At 53.1% G+C, this 20,223-nt stretch overlaps 1 protein-coding gene across 4 annotated transcripts in view; it reads right to left on the reverse strand.

The window, feature by feature from the left end:
- Positions 1-92: 92 nt before the first annotated feature.
- Positions 93-20,223, reverse strand: part of MAPKBP1 (mitogen-activated protein kinase binding protein 1) — a 55,269-nt gene continuing 35,138 nt past the window's right edge. For 2 of the 4 annotated variants that reach the window (XM_047864145.1, XM_047864143.1), the window contains 28 exons: positions 17,444-17,506; positions 17,149-17,206; positions 16,227-16,397; positions 15,693-15,830; positions 15,256-15,438; positions 14,517-14,677; positions 13,516-13,705; positions 12,790-12,936; positions 12,401-12,576; positions 11,523-11,614; positions 11,127-11,252; positions 10,691-10,761; positions 10,431-10,552; positions 10,064-10,139; positions 9,840-9,951; positions 9,598-9,661; positions 9,204-9,338; positions 8,842-8,978; positions 8,581-8,636; positions 6,447-6,686; positions 5,850-6,016; positions 5,479-5,624; positions 5,178-5,375; positions 4,927-5,011; positions 4,361-4,644; positions 3,548-4,138; positions 3,022-3,107; positions 93-2,560 (listed from right to left, as the gene is read on the reverse strand). In XM_047864145.1, the coding sequence (XP_047720101.1) occupies positions 2,333-2,560; positions 3,022-3,107; positions 3,548-4,138; positions 4,361-4,644; positions 4,927-5,011; positions 5,178-5,375; positions 5,479-5,624; positions 5,850-6,016; positions 6,447-6,686; positions 8,581-8,636; positions 8,842-8,978; positions 9,204-9,338; positions 9,598-9,661; positions 9,840-9,951; positions 10,064-10,139; positions 10,431-10,552; positions 10,691-10,761; positions 11,127-11,252; positions 11,523-11,614; positions 12,401-12,576; positions 12,790-12,936; positions 13,516-13,705; positions 14,517-14,677; positions 15,256-15,438; positions 15,693-15,830; positions 16,227-16,397; positions 17,149-17,206; positions 17,444-17,506 (4,303 nt within the window). In that variant the 3' untranslated portion in view covers positions 93-2,332. The remainder of the gene's footprint in view (positions 2,561-3,021; positions 3,108-3,547; positions 4,139-4,360; positions 4,645-4,926; positions 5,012-5,177; positions 5,376-5,478; positions 5,625-5,849; positions 6,017-6,446; positions 6,687-8,580; positions 8,637-8,841; positions 8,979-9,203; positions 9,339-9,597; positions 9,662-9,839; positions 9,952-10,063; positions 10,140-10,430; positions 10,553-10,690; positions 10,762-11,126; positions 11,253-11,522; positions 11,615-12,400; positions 12,577-12,789; positions 12,937-13,515; positions 13,706-14,516; positions 14,678-15,255; positions 15,439-15,692; positions 15,831-16,226; positions 16,398-17,148; positions 17,207-17,443; positions 17,507-20,223) is intronic. The other 2 variants (XM_047864144.1, XM_047864146.1) reach the window with 2 other exon arrangements.

The raw sequence follows: 20,223 nt of genomic DNA on the forward strand, positions 1-20,223 counted from the left end.
CCCCCGCCCCCAGCGCACCCGGACCCTGCTAACCAAGCGGCGGGAGAGGAGCTGTGCCGTCTCCAGCCTGCCGCACTCGCTGGCATCCCAGATTTAACAAATGATTGTGTTTATTGATGAGTTCATACATCAATACAAATGGACGAGTTAAAAACGGCCCCTGCCCCGTGAGACCTCGGGAAGAGGGAAGCGCCCATGGCCTGAACAAAGTATAAAAGTTATAAATAAGGAGGTTTTCAAAACTGGGTCAGGGAAAATCTGTTCGGGGCGGGGGGGGGGGGGGGGGGCAGTTGCCGGTGGCCTCAGACATGCAGAAGGGGACGGGCGCCGGCGGCCACAAGACCCCCTCTCCCACCTAAGCGCTCAGCTGAGGTAGGGAAAGGGCGGCCACCTTCTCACAAACCTTAGCGATAGTGTTAGCTCCCTCCTCTGAAGGACTGGTTGGCTGAGGATCTCCAAGAGCCCAGACCAGAGAGCCAGGCCCGGGTCTGATCTGTGGCTGTTGTGCCGGTTGGGGGAGTGGTAGTAGACTTCTAACCCTCACAAGGGCAGCTGCAGCCCTGCCAGGGTCCACCCTCGGCTGCAGGGGTTCTTGGGGCCAGGACTTCTTTGCAGTGTGGCCATGCAGGTGGTAGTAGTACAGAAGGGGGGTGGGGGTGGTGAACTAGGTTTCATCTGTTCTGGTGCACTCTGGCTGATGCAAACAAGAGCGGGGCACTCTACAAAAACCAACTTTCTAAGTTGCTGCCTATTGAACCAGCAGGGCCCCAGGGCCTGTCCATGGGAGAATAGGTTGTTGTGGCCTGGAGCTTCAGGAAAGCTACACTGACTTACCTGAGGCAGAAGGAAGCAGCAGGGCCCAGAGACACGTGTTCTTCACCCCAATTCCTCAACCACTGCTTCACTACTTGGTCCTACTCTACCTTAGCCCACTGTACCCTATCTCCTTCCCCTCACCCCTAACAACTGCCCTTCTAATTCTAATCTACCCCCTGCCCTCTACTACGTACCTGTCCCACCTACCACCTTTCCAATGTGTCTCTTGGCCCCTTCTGCACTCCCACGTGCCCCTCAACTTCCAGCATCCAGAGCATAGTGGGTGCCCAGCACTGCCTTTGAGGAGGCTCCTTCCACCTGAACCAGGAACCAACAAGCCATCTCACATCAGCTAGGTTGTGGACACCAAGAATCCAGAATTCAGGTTACTACATTCCAGTCCTTTTTGTGCTCCTTGATAGTTGCATATGAGCCAGGGTGGTGAAGCAGGAGTAGTACATGAAGGGAAACCAGGCACACATCAGCCAGCCAAGTACTTTAGCGATAAACACTCAACGTGTGTGTGTGTGTGTGTGTGTGTGTGTGTGTGTGTGTGTGTACAGTTCTGTGGCTAAGGTCCTTAGAAGGTGGGCTGGTGCCCTGTAAACCATGAGAGAAGTTCTAACACAGGCTTCTGACTGGGCATCACTCAGGATGCAAGGAGAAGGTGGCCTCTGGGTCTAGGAGCCTGCTGGGGACAAGGGTTGGAAGGATAGAGAAGACCAAGGGGCTAAGAAGAGGAGGCCAGGGCTTTATGTTTGCCCAGCAGAGGGCTTTACTGTCCTGCAGCAACATCCCACAGCTGTCTCCACAAGTTCTGGCCAGGAGAGAAAGGGGGCACAGGGAGAGAGATAATGCTAGGGCTCTCTTAGAGGGGGAATGGGAGTGGAATGTGGGGGCTCAGGCCTTGACACCAACTCAAGCCTCCTGATGGCTAGGAACGCCCTGGAGGACTAGAGGGCTCTGCCCTACACAACTGCCAGGAAGTGGGGAAAACATAACCCCCTGCTCTGGCAGCCAGGGGAGTACAGCTGGTGTGGGAAGGGAAGTGGAGGTAGAGGTGAAGCTCCGCTGTTGGCTGAAGGGCACTGAATGCCACGTGGCCTCTCACTTCCACCCCACCAAATACCCTGTGTGTGCTCCACCCCAGGGAGCTGATCCCTGCAGTAATTTCAAATGGCTTCTAAGAAGAGAGGGCCAGCCCTTCCCGATTTCCCCCAGATGGGGCAGGCTGCCCTCCTACTCCTCACAGCACCAAGATGACAAAGATCTAAGACCTACCCTGCATGAGCCACTGAAGGGGCTGTGGAGGCAGGGGTTCCAAGAAAGTGAGGCGACAGTCAGGGAAATAAATTAATAAATACAGGGGCCCCATGAGGAGTAGCTGGGAAAACTGCTTTCCCTCTGAGCACTGATCCCTGCGATCCACTCCAAGCATCCCCACAGGTTTTGGAGAGTGGAGCAGGGGCTACAGTTTGGAATAAGGGAAGCATTCACTTGGAATAGGATTCTGGAACTAGAGTCTGCGTTCCATGCGCCGCTCCACAGCCCGAAGCAGCAGCTCTGAGTATTGCTCTAGCAGGGCCTGTGTTTGCTCAGCCCCCACAGCCCCAGGGCTCCCACCCGGGCTGCACAGCACTGCGCCAGCCAGGGCCTCTAGCTCCTGCCTCACTGAAGAGAAGGTGTTTCTGAGGAGCTGGGTGATGCGACTTTGTTCTGCTGAGGGCGTCTTGCAGCCAGCCACCTGCAGGAGGACCCAGGAAGTGAGTTGGAGGAACAGTGGAGGAACATCCTGTCAATGGATGTATAAAGGGGAGGGGCCCCATCTGGGTCTAGCCTGCCTCCAAAGAAGGCCCTGCTGGACTGCCCCTATGTCTAAGTTGGCCAAATAGTTTTTGAATATGACAAGGGATACAATGAATAATTATACTGGGACAACAGACATAAACTGGGATGGTCCTGAGCAAACTAGGACAGATGGTCTCTCCACCCTTACCCCCCCAGTCTGAGAAAGTCTCCAGCTCTTAGGGCCAATAGGTCCGCAATTCAAGAGCCCCGGCCTAATGGCCTCTACCTCCCTCAGCTACTCTGCTCAGAATGTTCTTGATTGCTCCACCCATCTGTCAGTGGAAGAGCCTTAGCATGGTTGTTCTGGATACACAGCTAGCACTCTGTCTCCCCCCACGGTAGGTGCCCAACACGTACCAAGCGGTAGAGCCGCACAGCCTGGCGTACATTGCCCTGGAGCTCTGCCACAAGTTGTTCGCACTGCTCCAGGCTCACTGCTGGTTCTGGGAGGGACAGATACAACTCAGTAAGGCCCAGCAAAGCTGCCCTTTCAGGCCTCCCACCCAGAGGTCACTGTTTGCAGGAGAGGCCTACCTGTAGGATCACACCACCTCCACTTGCCCACTGTCCCTTTTCTTGCCTCCTTCCTCCCCAACAACGCCCCTCCCCCAAATACCACACAGAAAGCGAGGTCCAGAGAGGAGGGCCAGCCCCAGCCCCAGGGGCCAGAAGCATTGAAGGGTCAAATGGGTCACAAGGAGATCATGAAGATTGACAGGAGTGTCTCACCATCAGGGGTGTGACTTATGGACTGAGACAGGGGCAGACAGGACAAAAACACCAGAGGCTGGATGCACAGAAATGGGATGGAGCCAGAGAGGAGACAGCAGAGACAGGAGAAAGAGGATGGGGCAGGAGATGAGAGCTGGAGAGCTGTGCACACCTGAGTCATGGCTCAGGGCTGCCCCTGAGCATTCCATGGGGCTGGGAGTCTTCTCAGGGGTTGGGGACTGCAAGTTCTCAGGGCCTCGGAAGAGGGGGCTGACCGGCAGTTGCTGGCCACAGGGGCTGTTGGGCCCAGGCTGAGCCTGGCACTCTGTCCTAGGCTTGGGAGGGGCACCCTCCCCCAAACAGGCCCGCCTCTCAGATGTACTGTGAGCCTTTCCCAGGCCTGCTGGGGAGCCAGGCCAGTCCACCTCACCAGGGGCCCGGCCCTTGGTAACAGGTGAGAAGGTGGCCAGGGTAGGACGATCAGGCAGTGGCTTTGGAATGTCCAGGACCAGGTGAGCCCGGCTGGGCAGGGCTAGCTTGCTGAGCGGTGAGACTCTAATGGGAGCAGGAGCTTGAGGTTCGGCTGCCAGCCCCAAGTTCTCCCCAACAGAGATGCTGCGGGAGATCTTGGCCATGGAACTGGTGGTGGGGTTCTGGTAGGAGTGAGGCTGAGAAAGACGGCCATCAGCCTGTGGCAGGGAGCGCAGGCCCGCGTGGGCTTCCATCTCCCGTAAGAGCAATGGACCTGGTGGAGGGGCCTCATCTGCAGAGAAGACAGAGATATACAGGTCAGGTGGTGAGGAAGACATCCCAGGTGCAAAGACTCAGCTCCCTAAGAGTTGCTATGCCCCACACATACCCACTAAGGGATACCCAGTGGCAAGCACAGTGACACATCAGAGCTAAATCAGGCCCTCCTTCCTCTAGCATGCTCATGCGCTCCACACTCCCCACACCCTGGAGTTGAGCCCACCAGGCTCCTCACCTTGTGGCACCAGGCTCTGCACAGACTGGGCTTTCTGGAGTCCACCCAAGGGGCTGGCTGCAGTCACTCTCTTGGGAGACCAGCTGCTATCCGGGTTGAGACGGCGTCGTGGCAAAAGCACAGGAACTGCTTGCTGGGGGCCACCATTTCCAGGGGAGGGCTCTGCCTCTGGGGGTGCTCCTGGAGGACTGGCACCACTGCCTCTCAGCTGCTCACCCGAAGCCTGCAGCATCTGGACTGGTCTCGATGGCAGCGCCAGGCTTGAGGAAGATGGAGACAGTTCCCTACAGGGAGGAAATGTGGAAGAAGGCCCAGAGGAGGCTTAGGAGTCCCCTTTGTCAACATGAGGAGAAGCACTGGGAGAGAAGGAACGGCACAAAGCCAGCAGGCCAGCCGTCCCAAACTTGGGAGTGCAAAATACTGTTGAGCATGGGAAGATAGCAGCCTTGGAGAGAGGAGGGTGGCATGCTGCCCCAGAGCCAGGACTGGCCCTCTGGGGAGGGCCGGGGGGTCAAGTGAGCCAGAGCTCCTTGTAGGAGAGTAAGAGCTGCTGTGGGGAGAGGTACCTGTGTGGGGGGGTCTGCACTTGCAACAGGAATCGTGAAGAGATGCTCCGAGACTCTGTCCTCTCTGGTACCCGGACTGGGCCCCCTGCCGGGTGACAGAAATTATGAAGTGAAGCAAGCCCTGGTGCCACATCCTGCCTCCCCTAGAAGGTAACCCAGGGCATGGCCTACCCTTGTACCCTCCCTCTCATCCAGGCAAGGAGGGAAGGAGAGAAGACCACAGTGACCACATACTGGCCCTCTGACCACACCTGGAGCAGCCCCATTGGCCAGAGTCTCAAAGTGCTGTTTTAGAAACTGCTCCTGGTCTGGAGTATGGGGACTGCCTTCCTGTAGCCCATAGGAGCCAGTGCCTCCCTCTTCTTCCTCCTCTTCTTCATCACCCTCGGCTGGTTCTTCAAGGTCTGAGGAAATGCCATCCACACTCAGGGGCTCCGTGCTCTCAGAGTCTGGATGTGGGGAAGGGACAGAAGCATCATGCTGCACCAACCTGTCGCCAGAGCCTCCACTCCCACCTCAGTCCACTGACCTCCCTCAAAGCTGCAGCCTCACCTTCGTTGGGGTGCTCAGGGCTGGAAAGGCGGCTGCTACTATAATCCACAGAGCAGGCACTGTCAGGGCTGTGCTTCTCGGAAGCCCTGCTGCCTGGATACACTCTTCCCAGGGTCCCTCGGGCTGGAGCCTGCACCTGGAACTCACTTTCAGGAGGGCCAGCAGGGGAAAGAAGAGGAAGTTAGCAGGGGTGAGCAGCCCCACCAGACATCTGGCTTCCTTCTCCCCAACCTGTGAGTGGGACTGGGGATGAGGCAGGGGCGAAGTGGCAGGGAAGCCCTGAGTATCCTGGGCCAGCCCTCCCATATAAAGAATGCACAGGAAGGGAAGACTGCATAGCCTCTGAAGTCTGATGAGGGAAGGACCCTTGCCTGGTATCCAGGGTGGGACTGTCACTCGGCTCCGGGTAGACAATACCATCTTCGATGGGTGCAGGCTCCAGATCTTGGGCAAAGACCCCTTCCTCTTGGGACAACAATCGAATAATGTGGGGGCAGGAACAGGGTTGGGAAGCCTGATGCCGAGGGGGCTTTTCGTTCTGGGAACACACAAAGGGGCATTACTGAGGATGCTGACATGAGAAAAGGTCTGAGAAAAGAGGCGGAGGTGGGCAAGGATTTGGTGTGTATAAGTTCTGGGGGAAGCTGAATATTCCAACTCTGAGGATAGCTCCAGCTACTGTTCTTGAGCTTCTGGAATAACAATATTCTGTCACACTCCAGGCTGTCAACCTTCAGCCACCACTTAATATCATGAGCCCTTAAAGAAACCTGGCCCAGGGCAAAGGGTACCACCCCAATCGCCACACCACACAGCCTAGCCAGCCTGAACCTTTGCAGTCCAGGCTACCAATGTGCCACAGGAGCAGAGCAAGCATAGATGGCCCAGTGCTCAGGCCCCAGCTGTTGGCATAAGGCTGCCTAAGGCTGCTTGGAGATCTCTAGGTTGCTGGGAGAAAGCTGGCTCACCTGGCTAGCATGTGAGGTCTCAGGAGGGACCTGCTGACCATGTTTCCCAGGGCAAGACGGGGTCATGGCCAGCAAGTCTTGGCTAGGGTCTCGAGGGCTTGGGGCCAGTGTCTCCAGCTGCCGCAGGTCCAGCATGGAGCGGACACTCAGCTCGACGCCTGGCTGAGCCCAGCGGCTCCTTCTTCTGGGTCCTTGATTGGCCACAGGAGCTGGGGCCAGGAACTCCACCGTCTCCTGTGCCTGGTGTGGGGCAGAGGAGGGGGAAGTTAACAACCACCATACAATAGTATCAGTGAACACTCATATATCACTTACTGTGTGCCAGGCATTTTATTTACATGTGTTCGCTCACTTAATCCCCACAACCACCTTATGAAGTCAGTAGTATTATTCTCCGCATTTTTACAGATGGGAAAACTGAAACACAGGGGACTTAGGTAACCTGTATAGTCCCACAGACAGTAAGGGCCTGACTGCAGGTTACAGCTCAGGTAGTCTGGGTCTAGAATTCGTGTTCTTAGCTTTACTCTACGTCCTATCTTAGATGTTCTAGTCTCAGCCTTCGCCCGGTGTCATGGACACCTTGGAGCTGGGAATCTCTACAAAATCCCTTACTCAGAAGACAGTTCTAAGTCCATTCACAGCACCAAGGACAAACCAATAGTCCAGCCTTGAGCCCCTGGCCTGGTCAGAAGGCACCAGAGGCACCATGCCACTATTATTCCATGGAGCTGCTGCTAACAATGAAGGCGCTGCCCCTTGAAGTCTTGATGTGGCCCAAGTGAGGGCTAGGTTGCTGTGGGGCTTGCTCAGAAAGTCTGTATCCGCCTCTGGCTGCCCTGAAGTAGCTGCCCAGTCCTCTCACAGCCCTTTCCCTCCAAATAACTACTCTGGAAGTTCTGAGCTTACCTCCTAACGTGGGGTCTTTAAAACTAGTTCCTCCATGCTCTGGAAAATAGTGTGTGGAGGTTCCTCAAAAAATGAAAAACAGAACTACCCTATGACCCAGAAATAGCACTGCTAGGAATTTACCCAAGCGATACAGGAGTGCTGATGCATAGGGGCACATGTACCCCAGTGTTTATAGCAGCACTTTCAACAATAGCCAAATTATGGAAAGAGCCTAAATGTCCGTCAACTGATGAATGGATAAGGAAGATGTGGTTTATATATACAATGGAATACTATTTGGCAATAATAAAGAATGAAATCTGGCCATTTGCAGCAATGTGGATGCAACTGGAGGGTATCATACTAAGAGAAAAAAGTAGTCAGAGAAAGACAGATACCATATATTTTCACTAATATGTGAATCTTGAGAAACTTAACAGAAGACCATGGAGAGGGGAAGCGGGGGGGAAAGTTACAGAGAGGGAGGGAGGCAAACTATAAAATATTCTTAAATACTGAGAACAAACTGAGAGTTGATAGGGGCTGGGGAAGAGGGAAAAGTGGGTGATGGGCACTGAGGAAAGCACTTGTTGGGATGAGCACTGGGTGTTGTATGGAAACTAATTTGACAATAAATTATATATGTATATAAAAAAACTAGTTTCTTCAGATTTCTATTCTTTGCATCTTTGATTTTCTTGAATTTCAGTTCTTTTTTTTTTTAATGTTCATTTATTTTTGAGAGGGTGGGGGGCAGAAAGAAAGATAGATAAAGGATCCGAACCAGGATCCACAGTGACAGCAGAGAGCCCGACACAGGGCTCGAACCCATGAACCATGAGATCGTGACCTGAGCCGAAATCAAGAGTCGGACGCTTAACCAACTGAGCCACCCAGGAGCCCCTCTTGCAGTTCTAACAGTTTGGCTCGGACACCCCTTTTCTACTCCCCACCTCAACCTGTTCTTTGTTCATGTTTACTCCCAGGCCTCAAGACAGCTGAACAAGTGGAGCACTTCTTCTAGTGGCGACTCACCCCTGCAGGCCACCCCACCCAGACTGCAGGAGGGAGACCCCTAGGCTTCATCATCTGTAACCTGGGACCAGTCAAGCTGCTCAGACTCTCCCACAAGGCCCTTTTTTAAACTCAAGGGGTGCAGCATGTGGGCAGGCCTAGAGAGCCCACTTTCACCTTCCTCTGCCTCTTATAACCTTGGAAGGGCATTATAACGATGGTGACTCACCCGACTCATCTCCCAGTGGGACAGGCTTCGGGGCAGGACTGGGCCAGGCACTGAGGCTAGACAGAGACAGGCAGTCAGAGAGAGTATCTCCAGCCCACCCACCCAGAGCCCTGGCTCCACATCAGCCCATACCTGTGTGGCCACAGTGATGCTCTGGCTTCCTCAGCTCACCCTGATCTCACCCCCACAGTACCAGAAAGGGCATATCTGGCCACTGTGCCAACTGGTGCCTCTCTGGCCCTACATGAGACTTTCACACACCTGGCTCTTTCTTGGTACCCTTGGCAAGGATAGGCAGAGCTGGCAGTTCTTCTTCTTCAGTGCCTTCATCTTCTCCCTCCTTGTCACTGTCTGATGACAGAGCTGGTCCAGGAGACAGCATCGATGGGGCCTCATGCCTAAGTCCAAGACAAGGAAGGTCATGGAGAGAGGAGACTCAATGCAGGTAGAGGCCAACCTTTATGGGTGTTCAGGTAAGAAATGTGTGTTGGGGGGGGGGGGGTACAGGAGTTGGGAGGTACAGGTGAATGTCAAGTCCAGAGCAGAAAGGAGTACCACGGAGATCACAGCAAGCAGTCTAGATGCCCACCCACCACTCGCCCATAACCATACTCTGTTCTCACCGGTTGGGACCCGCAGCCCTTTGGGGAGAAGATGGTCCTTGTGGCTTGCCCCCTCGCTGACGTTGGCGCAGCTCAGCCAGACGCTGCCTCATGCTGATGGTCATCTCAGAGCTCAGGCGCCACACAAATATACAGCTGGATAGAGCCACAGAGTTGGGTGAGGGAGGGGTAGGGTAGGGCCTGGGGTAGGTAGCACACCACTAGTTCCCCTTCCTCATGGGCTGTCGAGAAAACCAGGGCCACCCTCTAGCACCACATCAGGCCCAGCCAAGAAAGACCCCTGCTCAGCCCTACTTCCCAGAGACATCACTGATGTGAAAAGAGGGGAGGGAGCTGGGTATATGTGTGGCACAGAGGAAAAATCTGTGTCTCAGGGAAGCTGGCTTCTGCTCACCTGTCCCCTGACACAGAGATGAGATGTTTGCAGTCATTACTAAACTTCATGCCAGTGACAATCTCTGTGAGGAACAAAGAATACGGCCTATGAGCCACTCTAAAGTCCCCGCCAAGCTTCTGTCCCAACAGGGGAGGTCAATGGTTGGTGGGAGGGGTGGGGCGAGTAGCTCTGCTAGGTCCCCAGAAACTAAAGGAGGAAAGAGTAAAGTTCCAGCCGTAGATTATTGGGGCAACACTTACCTGAGTGGCCAAACATGGTGGCCACACACTCGCCTGAGGAGAAGTCAAAAATGGAGAGGTTCTTGTCAGAACAGCTGGTGGCGATATAGATCCCTGAGGGGTCTGTCTGCACCTGAGGAGTGGGACACACAGCTGGCAGAGGACAAGGGAAGCACCAGTCCCTTTCCACCCACTACCCCTGTCCTTCCTTTCTTGGTCCAGAGCCCACCCTGCTGGGCCCTTACCTTAATGAGAGTGCCGTCCTCACCCTGTGATCCTTTAAACAGCTTCTTCTGCTTCCCACTGCTGATGTTGAAGATCCTGTAAAGAAACACTCTTGTTCACATGAAGAAGAGGCCACAATCAAGCACACCTGGATGACAGAGACCCCAGCATTCAGTTCCAGCCCTGTTCTGAGAGCCACTCCCCAACACCAAAGAGGCTACCACCTCTTGGGTAAGGCAAAGTGCTCTTTCTACAGGCTCAAGGGGTACAAAGTCCTAGACAAAAAGACAGAAATGGGGAGACAGCTGCTTAAAGCTGACCCCTCAGGTCACATGGGTGGAGGTCACAAAGGAAGGTGGTTAGATGGTTTGAGAAGGGGACGCCCACCGAATATTTCGGTCCTGGCAGCCGATGGCCGTGTACTTCCAGCTGGGCTCCACATCCATATCATAGAGGGTCGTCTTCCGTACCACGTGGTGCGTCCGTGTAAACTGTACTCCATCTCCGGACTGAAGGGGTAGAACATGTGGGCTCACTAGGCCCAGAGAGCCCGGCTTTCGCCTCCCTTCACCTCTTACAATCTCAGCTCAGGGAACGACTGAGATTCCCCAACCACTGCCCTATTCAGGGAAGCCCCATACCCTCACCTTCTGTGCAGTTCGGAAGTAGATGCTCTTGTCTGCTCCACAGCTGATCATGCGGACTTGCCCATCGCTGGCTATGGAGGAGGGGGGCCTAGCTATTACCACAGCTCTCACCACAAGGGGGCCAGCCCTTCCTCTGCCTTCCCTCCATACTGCCCCACTGCTGAACTATTCCACATGACCAGGACAACCAATTAAATCAGGACACTTCCTCCAAACCTAAGCTTTCTGTTCTCTCTGCCCTCAGCCAACCTGGTTGGCTCACAGTCACCTAGACTGATAGTCGACATTCCACCTGTCTTCCCATCCAGCTCCAGGCCTCCCAATTGCTGTCCCACACATCCTTGCAACTGGCACACCCTTCTCATGGACGCAGGAGATAGGGGTAGAAGACACTGGTGGTAGGTGGCAAGATGTGTCTCAACTGCCCTGCCCCCACCTGCAAACTTGACAGCAGTGATGGAGGATGAGTGCTCGTCCAACGTCTGCTGCAGGCTATATTCACGGCCAGCATCTAGCACATGGATGAGCCGATCCCGGCTCGCTGACGCCAACAGCTTCAGACCTGGGGTTGAAAGAACTCTATCAGCCCATGAGTGCCCAGAGCAAACCCCTATGTGGGCCCGGCAAAAGGACCACAGGAACTGAGCCCCTTAACTCTGAGACAAGTGAACCATGCAGTAGGCATGGAGCTGTCCTCCTCTAAACCTGCAATACCAAGTGATTCAAACGATGTTCAGTCCCGCATCCAAGAGCCAGGATGGACGTAAGTGGCACTAGCAGGACTGGAGGGGCCCTGTGCCGTTCTGGGCTAGATCCCAGGCATCCTTCTTACCTGTGTCTGGCTTAGAGTACTCCAGGCATAGAATTTCTGAGTCATGGGCCTCCACCTTTAGCATCTCACTCAGGGACTGCAGCTCATGCACTCTGCAAAGATGAGAGGGAAGAGGGTGTTGACAGGCTACCAGAGGAGAGGCTCACCCTCCATTCTCTGCTATACCTTCCTTCTAACCTGTTTTTAAAATTGTATTTTTATTTATTTTTGAACTTTTAGGTTTAGAGAAAAATTGCAATGAGTATAGAGAATTTTCACATTAACGGCAGTTCAAATACCAGAAGCAGGAAATGTACATTGGTACAGTAGTATTAATTAATTAATTAAGGATTTTATTTGAATTTCACCAGTTTTTCCACAAAGCCTTTTTTCTGGATCCAAGATCCTATCAAGAGTCCAAATTGCATTTAATTGTTGTCTCTCCTTATCACCTGTAGTTGGTGACAGTTCTTCAGTCTTTCCTTATCATTCATGACCTTGATGCTTTTGAGGAGTATTGATCACTCTTCAACACTCTTTAGAAAAGTATTGACTACTCTGTCCTACATACCTCAGTTTTAGTCTGCTTGATGTTTTCCCATGATTGAACTGAGTTTATGCATTTGGGGCAAGAATACCACAGAAACCATGCTATGTCCATCTTAGCACATCATATTATGGGCTTCATGAGGTTGACATGAGGATGTTAAGTTTACTCACTTGGTTAGGATGGTTTCTGCTGGGTTTCTTCATTGTAAAGTTACTATCTTTTCGTGTATATAGACATCTTGTTCCCCAATCTTTCAGAGCCAATTTTTCTAAAGCTCTGTCCTTCAGGACCTAACTCCCTTGGCCTGTGCCGTGGGAGGCAGTCAGTACCACTCCAGGCCTGGCATTACCTGAGCGTGCCTACACGGTCCCCAGAAGCTAGATGCTGTCCGTTGGGGCTGATACACACAGAGCGGATGCCCACACGGGGATCCATCAGGGACCCATCAGCTTTGTCTCCTCCGGGCAGCTCGGTGTCTAGCAGGGCCTGAGTGTTCCCATCCACATAGATGATCTTAATGAGGTCCTAGGGGAGCATGTCAGAATAGCAGGTGAATTAGGCAGGCCTGACCCAGTACAGCTGCAAAGGGAGAAGAATGCTGGACAAGATAAACCCCTGGCTCAAAGAGCCCAGCCAAACCAGAGCTGGAAGGGACCCAGTTCCTGAGAAGGGGGTGTGAAAGCTGAGGGGATGGGGGCATTAAGTAGGGAGTAGATGCCCTAAGGCCTCAGGGCTCACATTGCTGAGGATGTTTCGGTGCAGGGTGGAGCCGTGTACCCCGGAGCTCTCTGTGTTCCACAGGCGGATGGTATTGTCTGAGGAACAGGTGATAAAGGAACTTGGGGGCAGGCAGGCCTGGTTACTGTCCTTCACTTCAGGGTAGACCTGAGGGGCAGAGGGAACAAAGTCAGATCTCCATGTAGGGGGCAGTCCTTTACCTGCCCAAGGAGATGGAAGGGAATGCGATTAAAGAGAGGATGCTGGCCAAGACTTAGCCCAGTGTTTGTCACATAGGAAGCAAGCCATAACTATTAGATACTCTGTATTATCACTAAGGGCAAAAACCTTAACAAAGCTCCCGTTATGTTCCAGGCACTCTTCAACATCTCCCGCTTATATCATTTCATTTAATCCTTAGGACAACTGGAGTAATCAGGTACACCAGTTTACAGTTGAGGAAACTGAGGTTCAGTCAATTTCAGTAACTTGTCCAAGATCACCCAGCCCAGGATGAGGCAAAGCTGGGGATAGACAGGGATACAATGGAAGAAGCCTGAGATACATAAGCAGTAAAATTCAAGCTCAATCGTCAGGACCCATGAAGATATGCGGATACACAGGGATGTTGCTGGAGAAAAAAGGAGGCAGCAGGAATATGAAGGCATCCTCAGGGATCCCCACCTCCTGCCCCACAATGGTACCCCAGCAAACCTGGTCAGTCCCAAGCCAGCCCAGCCCACATACCTCCACACTCCAGACGCAGGAGGAATGGTACAGAGCTGAGTACACCTTGCCCACTTTCTTGGGGTCCCTCACATCCCAAACATAAATGCTGTGGTCGTTGTATACACAAGACAGCCACTGATTAGTAGGATCAAAAGTCAAGGCAATGGTGTCTGGATACCTGGCATTGGCCACTCCAGAGAAGAGGCGACTGTGGGGAAGAGGACAGGGCAAACAGTGAGTGAGGAGGTGATGAAATGGAGGACTAAAAAGAATGAAAACAGAAGCCAAAGAACAAAGGAAGGAGCAGAGGGAGCATGAGGAGCCCTCTCCAGACCTGCAGGGGGCAGCTGCCTGAGAAAGAAAAAGGTCTCTGACAGCTGTCAGCCAGGAGGTGACCCCTGACCTGGCACTAGTTGTTGGACCTCAGTGTTCTCGTGATGAACACAGTGTCAGAGAACACGAAAGTCAGACAAGGTACCTCTGCGGCCATGATGGAACAGAACAAAAACAAGACCCCTCTATAATTGTGTCTGAGGACGGATAAACACACGTCACTGTATAAACCACAAAATGACCGTACATTTCCATTCCCATCTATCATGATTGAATGCTACTTCTTTACCAATTACAGCTTTAGCCCCGTATCTTCCCTTCCACCTTTTAGATAAAAATGATTAAGAAGTCCAATTGTAGAATTGCCTGAACTTCCTGACAGCATCTAACCAGAGCAAAACTTCAACACCTTGAACCATTCCTAAAATCATCTAATACAAGCCCAAATCTTACGATAAGCCCTACCTACCCTCCCCCCTTCCTAAGACACTCGCCAGTTTCCCACGGTGTGCAGCCTCCTCGGTTGCAACTAGTATCAATAAGCCCAAATCTGTTGGTCTACAGAGGTGGTGCTGGCAATCATGGGGGCACTGATACACTCCTCAGTTTGACTCCTGAAGCACAGCCAGGGAAGGCTGGGCCCAAGGTGAGGCTCTGAATGGAGGCAGGGGGCCCACACAGCTCACCTGGCCTCAGTGACGCTGGCAATGTCTGTCCCCAGGGCGTGGGGCCGGGGCAGCGTGCTGAGAAAGTGCAGGTTAGAAGGGTTGAAGAGGCGCACGGTGCCATCAGCACAGCCACAGAAGATGTAGTCTTGGCTCACAGAGATGCAGTGGGCCACAGTAGTCTGCAGGCAGAAGGGCTCAGGTCAGCAAGGGTCACCTGCCCAACCCCTCCTCAAGAGTCACCTGCCAAGAGGAAGGACCAGCCAAGGCAGAGGCGAGGAAAAAGCTCCCCAGCAGCTCTGGCCTGAGCCCCTCAGCTGTCATCTAGAGATACCCCTCCCTCCAGCAGCAGGTGGCCAGAGGGCCTACAGCCACGTGCAATTGGGGGATGGGAGTCAGGGACCCTTCTAAGGCACGAGAAGTTTTGGCAAAGAGGACAAAGAAGGAAAAGCCCAGCAAAGAGAAAGAAACAGCATGAGAAAGACAGGAGGGTCTAGGTACCACTTACTGTGAAGCTGTCTGTATTCTGAGAAGAGGGAAGCAGAGGAAAGAAAGATGGAAAGAGAAAGCAGAGAGGAGGCAGTTATAGAGATCTCCAAGGGCTGGAACTAGGCCAAGCTCTGGCTCCCACAAGCTTCTCTCTCCTGGGGTCCCCTCCTGCATGCGTGAGGGCCTAGACCCTGGTATGGAGCCAGAGGCATCAGATCTCCCCTGAGCTTACACACGGGCAGCCCCTACCCATTGGGACAGAGGTGCTTACTCTCAGCTCCACCCACTTATCCAAAAGCCTCCGATCGCTGAACTCGCACAGCAGCCCTGAGGACGTGATGCAAAAGGTGCTGTCGGCCTTCTTCCCTCGGCCACAGGCCACATCAGTGAACAGGTTGTTTCGCAGCTCCCCCAGCAGCCCTGAGCGGCCCAGCAGGGGCACAGTGGCGTTCACCTGTGGAGACACACCACAGTTGCCACCTGTCCACCCCAGAGCCTGCCCCTGCAAACTAGACCCTGGGGAGAAGGAGGGGAAGCAGCAAGGCCCCCTCACTCTTTGAGACTACTCCTTGGCCCGGACAGCATCTGGCTCACCCAGAACTTCTGTATGGCTGCTCGGTAAGCAGAGAGGGGCCCAAGTGAACAGGGTCTCCTGGGGTGGGCTGAGCAGGCCCTGGCTCTGGGCCACTTCCAGCCTCAGCAGCTCACCTTTGAGGTCTTACTGTCATCGAGGTACCAGAATTTGATGTGCCGGTTGCCTGCAGTGACAAAGTAGCTGCAATCTTCAGAGAAGGACACTGCTGTCACCCGACTGGACACCTTATTGGAGGCCACCACAATGTTTTTCTGGAGGGAAAGCCAAAGGAAGAATCAAAATTCTGCCTCTTGGGGCTAAGAAGAAAGAGGTTTAAAGGAAGGAGGAGGGGTTAGATAGGATTTGTACTTAAAAAGGGCTCCTTTCCAAGATTTTTTGGTCAGAAAAAGAAGGGAGAGAGAAGAATTTCTTTCTAGAGGAGCTGAAGAGATTCATTTCCTCTGTAGACCCTCAAAGGCATAAAGCTAGCCCCTTTCTACCAACACACCTGGCTACACAGTTTTTCTTTTCTGCTTCAGGCTATTTTCTAGAATGAGACTGAGATTAGCAGAGTGGAGTGAAGGGGTTCAGATCAGCAGCTTCCTGGCTCCCTGACTGGTCCATGAACTCCCATGAGGCTGTCAGGCCAGCCCGCCCAGTCTACTCACCTTCCAGGCCCAGACATTGACAATCATGTCATGCTGGTAGCCCACGGAGACAATGTACTTGGCGCTAGGGGAGAAGGCCACACAAGCCACGCCATATTTATGCTCCTGCAGCTCCGCCACCTGGCTATGCTCAGCCACGTCCCAAACCCGGACGGCAGGCATGTGCCCACTCTGCAGGGAGGCAAGAACTGGAAGTGAGGGCCAGAGGCATACAGACGCCCCAAGCCTTTCAGGGTGGGGGTTCTCATCCCCCGCCCCCCCAGCTACTCAATAAAATCTCTCTAATGACCCCTGGCCAAGAGTCAAGAGGAGAGCGCTATTATGGGGCAAAGGTATTTTAAAAAACATGATAAATATCTCAGGACAGTGATCATCAGGAAGAAAACAGCCCAGATTTTGTTCAATATCTGTGTCAGGGTGTGCACCTCTGTATTTGTTCAAAACTCCTTGAGTGATTCTTGATGGGTCTCCAGGGTTGAGAACCACTACCACTCATGCCTATTTCTGCCTCATCTGCCTCCCTGTAAGCGTGAGAACACAGAGGCATCCCTTATGTGCCCAGCAGGGGGCCTCTGGAGATAAGGAATATTTTAAGGCAGTGGTTTTTCAAAGCCTGCTTCCCAAACCAGCAGAATCTGCACTAGGCAACTCGTTAGAAATGTAAATTTTGGGGTCCCATCTCGGACCTATAAACTCAGAAACCCTGGTGGCAGGCCTGACAATGTGTACTTCACCAAGCAAACCAGGTGATTCTCACTAAGGTTTAAGAACCACTGTTTTCAGGCAGAGCAAAGACTAGGATTTAGCATCTGTTCAGGAAGCCAAAGTGCCAGCAGCCCTAACGAGGCCTAGGATTGTAGCTCTCTGCTGAGGCCAGGCCACCCACCCACCTCAGAGGACTACAGCCCCGATCCTCACTCACCTCTCCAGTGACCAGGTACTTGCCATCAGGAGAGAAGGCCAGGGCAGTGATGGTTTTCCTGCAGGATATGAGGCAGGCTCAGAGGGGCACTGACAGCCTGGCCTAAACCTGGCTCCCACAGAGTCCCCTCAAGAGGCAAGGTGAGCAGACACTAATGGCACACATAGTGGCATTTTGCTATCTGATCCTGGGCCCAACCAGGTCCCAGTCCTCAGACCCTCAAAGACCCCAGACAGTGCCCTTTTCACAACTCCCAGGAAATGGAGGTGCTCCTTGAGGGCCCAGCCCCATTTACCTGGAACTGTTGAGGATGTGGTGCTGTTTGTGTTTCCGGGGATTGAACAGCACGACCACACACCTGAGGAGATAGGGGAGACAACAGGCTTTACTCCAAGCCACAGCTCCCCTAGGAGGCACCCAGGCCACCTGGGAATTCCCATCACTCAGCACAGGGAGCTGTGGAGTGCAAGTTGAGAGGGGTTCTGCTTGCTACTGAGGGCAACTGCTTTCTGGCAACCTCTTCTTGCTTCCCTTCCCCACTCACAAGGGCCTATCTCTGCAGCCCCATGAGGGGGAAGGCTCCCTGGAAGCCTATCCCACCAGGTCCCTAAATACCAGTAACATCTCTGGCCATACCCACAAAGGGCAGCAAGGACACAGGCCTTCCCACAGCCCTTACACAGAGCCCAGGAAGGGGTGCAGGAGGGAAGAGTACACGTGATTTGAGCACAGCAGCAGCCAGTTTACAGGCTTAGAGCCACATGTATGACAAGAGTTTGTGCTCCAAGGAGGGGTAAGGCCTCTCATGTGTGAGCCCACATGTGTACCCGGCAGGAGCTGGCCCCATACTCTCTACGTGCCAGATGAGGAAGGAGGTGGGAGGCAGGAGGCCAGAGCTGCTGGAAGGCTCAGTAAGACTAGAAGGAGGGGCAGAGAGAGCCCTGGGGAGGCCTGTTCAGTGCCTCGGAACTCCTGTGCCCAGCCCTGAGAATCCCCTGTGGCAAAGAGCCTGAGAAGGGCACTCCAGACTGCCAGAAGACAATCTGGAACTCCGCCCGCCTGCCTGCTGTGCAGAGAAGGGTGGGAGTACCCTCTCTGACCAGGCAGCAAGGTTGGATGGGATCAGGTTCAGACTGACTTTCCAGAGGCAGTTCCAGAGAGGAGGCCAGGTGACAGGAGTCAAAGCAGGAAGCCCGAAGCCATAGGCAGGCAGTGCTCTCTCTTAGGCTCCTTGACTGTCAGCAGGCCTGGGCCCGCTGCCCCTTCCACCTTACTACTTCATGAGTACTGTAAGTAGCTGACAGGAGCAAGCCTGAAGCCTGCTACATGGGGAGACACTGAGCAGAGGGTGACATCCCCCAGACCCAACCTTGTTTAATAGGAACTCCAATGCCTGCTAAAACTTGAAGCAAAGGCAAGTACAGGCTGCTAGTGAGTGCTTGGCACGTTAGGCTCCATAAACCACTTCAATATGCAAATTCTACAAGTAATCTCTGGGGTCACCAGAATCTCTGAGGTACTAGATATGCCCAGAACTGCCAGGCTGAGCAACGAAGCCTTGGAATTCCTGAGTCACATCATCTTCTCTTCTGACCCCTTCCCCAAATCAATCCTCGCTGTTTGCTTTCTCCTTCTCTCCCCATCTCCTCATCTTACCTTGTTCCCTTTTCTTCATTCCTTTCTCCTTTCTCTCTTTATACCAATCTCTAGTCTCCTGCTTCCCTTGTGCAATGCCATGTCATAGGGATTGAAATATATGACAAAAGTCAAAGGCCCTTGGAAACTCTGTGCCGCATCACTCTTTCTCCCCTGTTCCCAAACACACACACACACACACACACACACACACACATCCATGCACACTTGCCTAGCTTCTGTTACGGGCAGTCCAGGATACAGGGAACCTAATTCCTGCAAAACAGACTCATAGAACCTTAGAGCTGGAAGGAAGGACGGAAGGAATTAAATGCACTGTGCAGAGCGCCTGGGTGGCTCAGTCAGTTAAGCATCCAACTTTGGCTCAGGTCATGATCTCATGGCTCATGAGCTTGAGCCCCACATTGGGCTCTGTGCTAACAGCCCAGGGCCTGGAGCCTTCTTCAGATTCTGTGTCTCCGTCTCTCTCTGTCCCTACCCTGCTCACACTCTGTCTCTCTCTCTCTCACTCTCAAAAATAAATAAACATGAATTTTTTTTTAATTAAATGCACTGTGCTAGGTGACTTTAAACATCACTGAGTCCAACCCTCCAGGATTTTGAGATGAGGAAACCTAGGCTCAGAAAACTCCTATAGAGAGCAGATCCAGGACTCCCAGGTCTCCTGACTCTCAATGCTCTTTACATCAAACACACGTGAGTGTCTGATTTGATCATGTCACTCCTGGACGATCATCCCTGGGGGGCTTCCAAAACCAAACTCCTTAAAGTGCCCATGAAGGCCCTGGGTGGTATGACCCCTGCCCACCCTTCAGCTTCACCATGAACCATGTTCCAACCACATTCCTTCACTCTCTTTAACTTGCTGTGCTCCTTTGCAAGAACTGTTTCCATTATCTAGAACATTCTTCTCTCCCTTTTCCAACTAGTTAATCTTTAGTCCTCTTTCAGATCTCAGGTCAAATGGCCTCAGTAGCAAGTGCTCTTGTAGCAAGTAGAGTGTATCAATCTTTTGTAACATTTATCACTGCTGCAACTTTACACTTATTTTAACGACCCTCCCACCAGATTGTGCATTTCGTGAGAATGAGAACTGGGTCTGGTTCTGCTCACAGCTTTGTCTCCTGTGCCCAGCAGAGGCTGCCCTATTGCAGTTGTTCAAAAACCACTTATTAAATGGAAGAATGCCTCCCCTGGTCCACTAGCTTGGTCTTCTGGGGCATCCGTAGGCCCAGCTCTCCCTACTCCACACCCCACCTGTCTTCTATGGAGGGAGGGACTGAGGACATCTGGATCCTCAGAGGCAGTGTGGGGCCAGAGGGGCACTGTGGGCTCTGAAGGTAGATACCAGGGTTCTACCCCTTGTTCTGGCATGTACAGCCCTGGGACCCTGGGTAAGGCACACTCCTGTTTACTTAT

The sequence above is a fragment of the Prionailurus viverrinus genome, chromosome B3 (genome assembly GCF_022837055.1).
Source record: "Prionailurus viverrinus isolate Anna chromosome B3, UM_Priviv_1.0, whole genome shotgun sequence".
In the NCBI taxonomy this organism is placed as follows: Eukaryota; Metazoa; Chordata; class Mammalia; order Carnivora; family Felidae; genus Prionailurus; species Prionailurus viverrinus.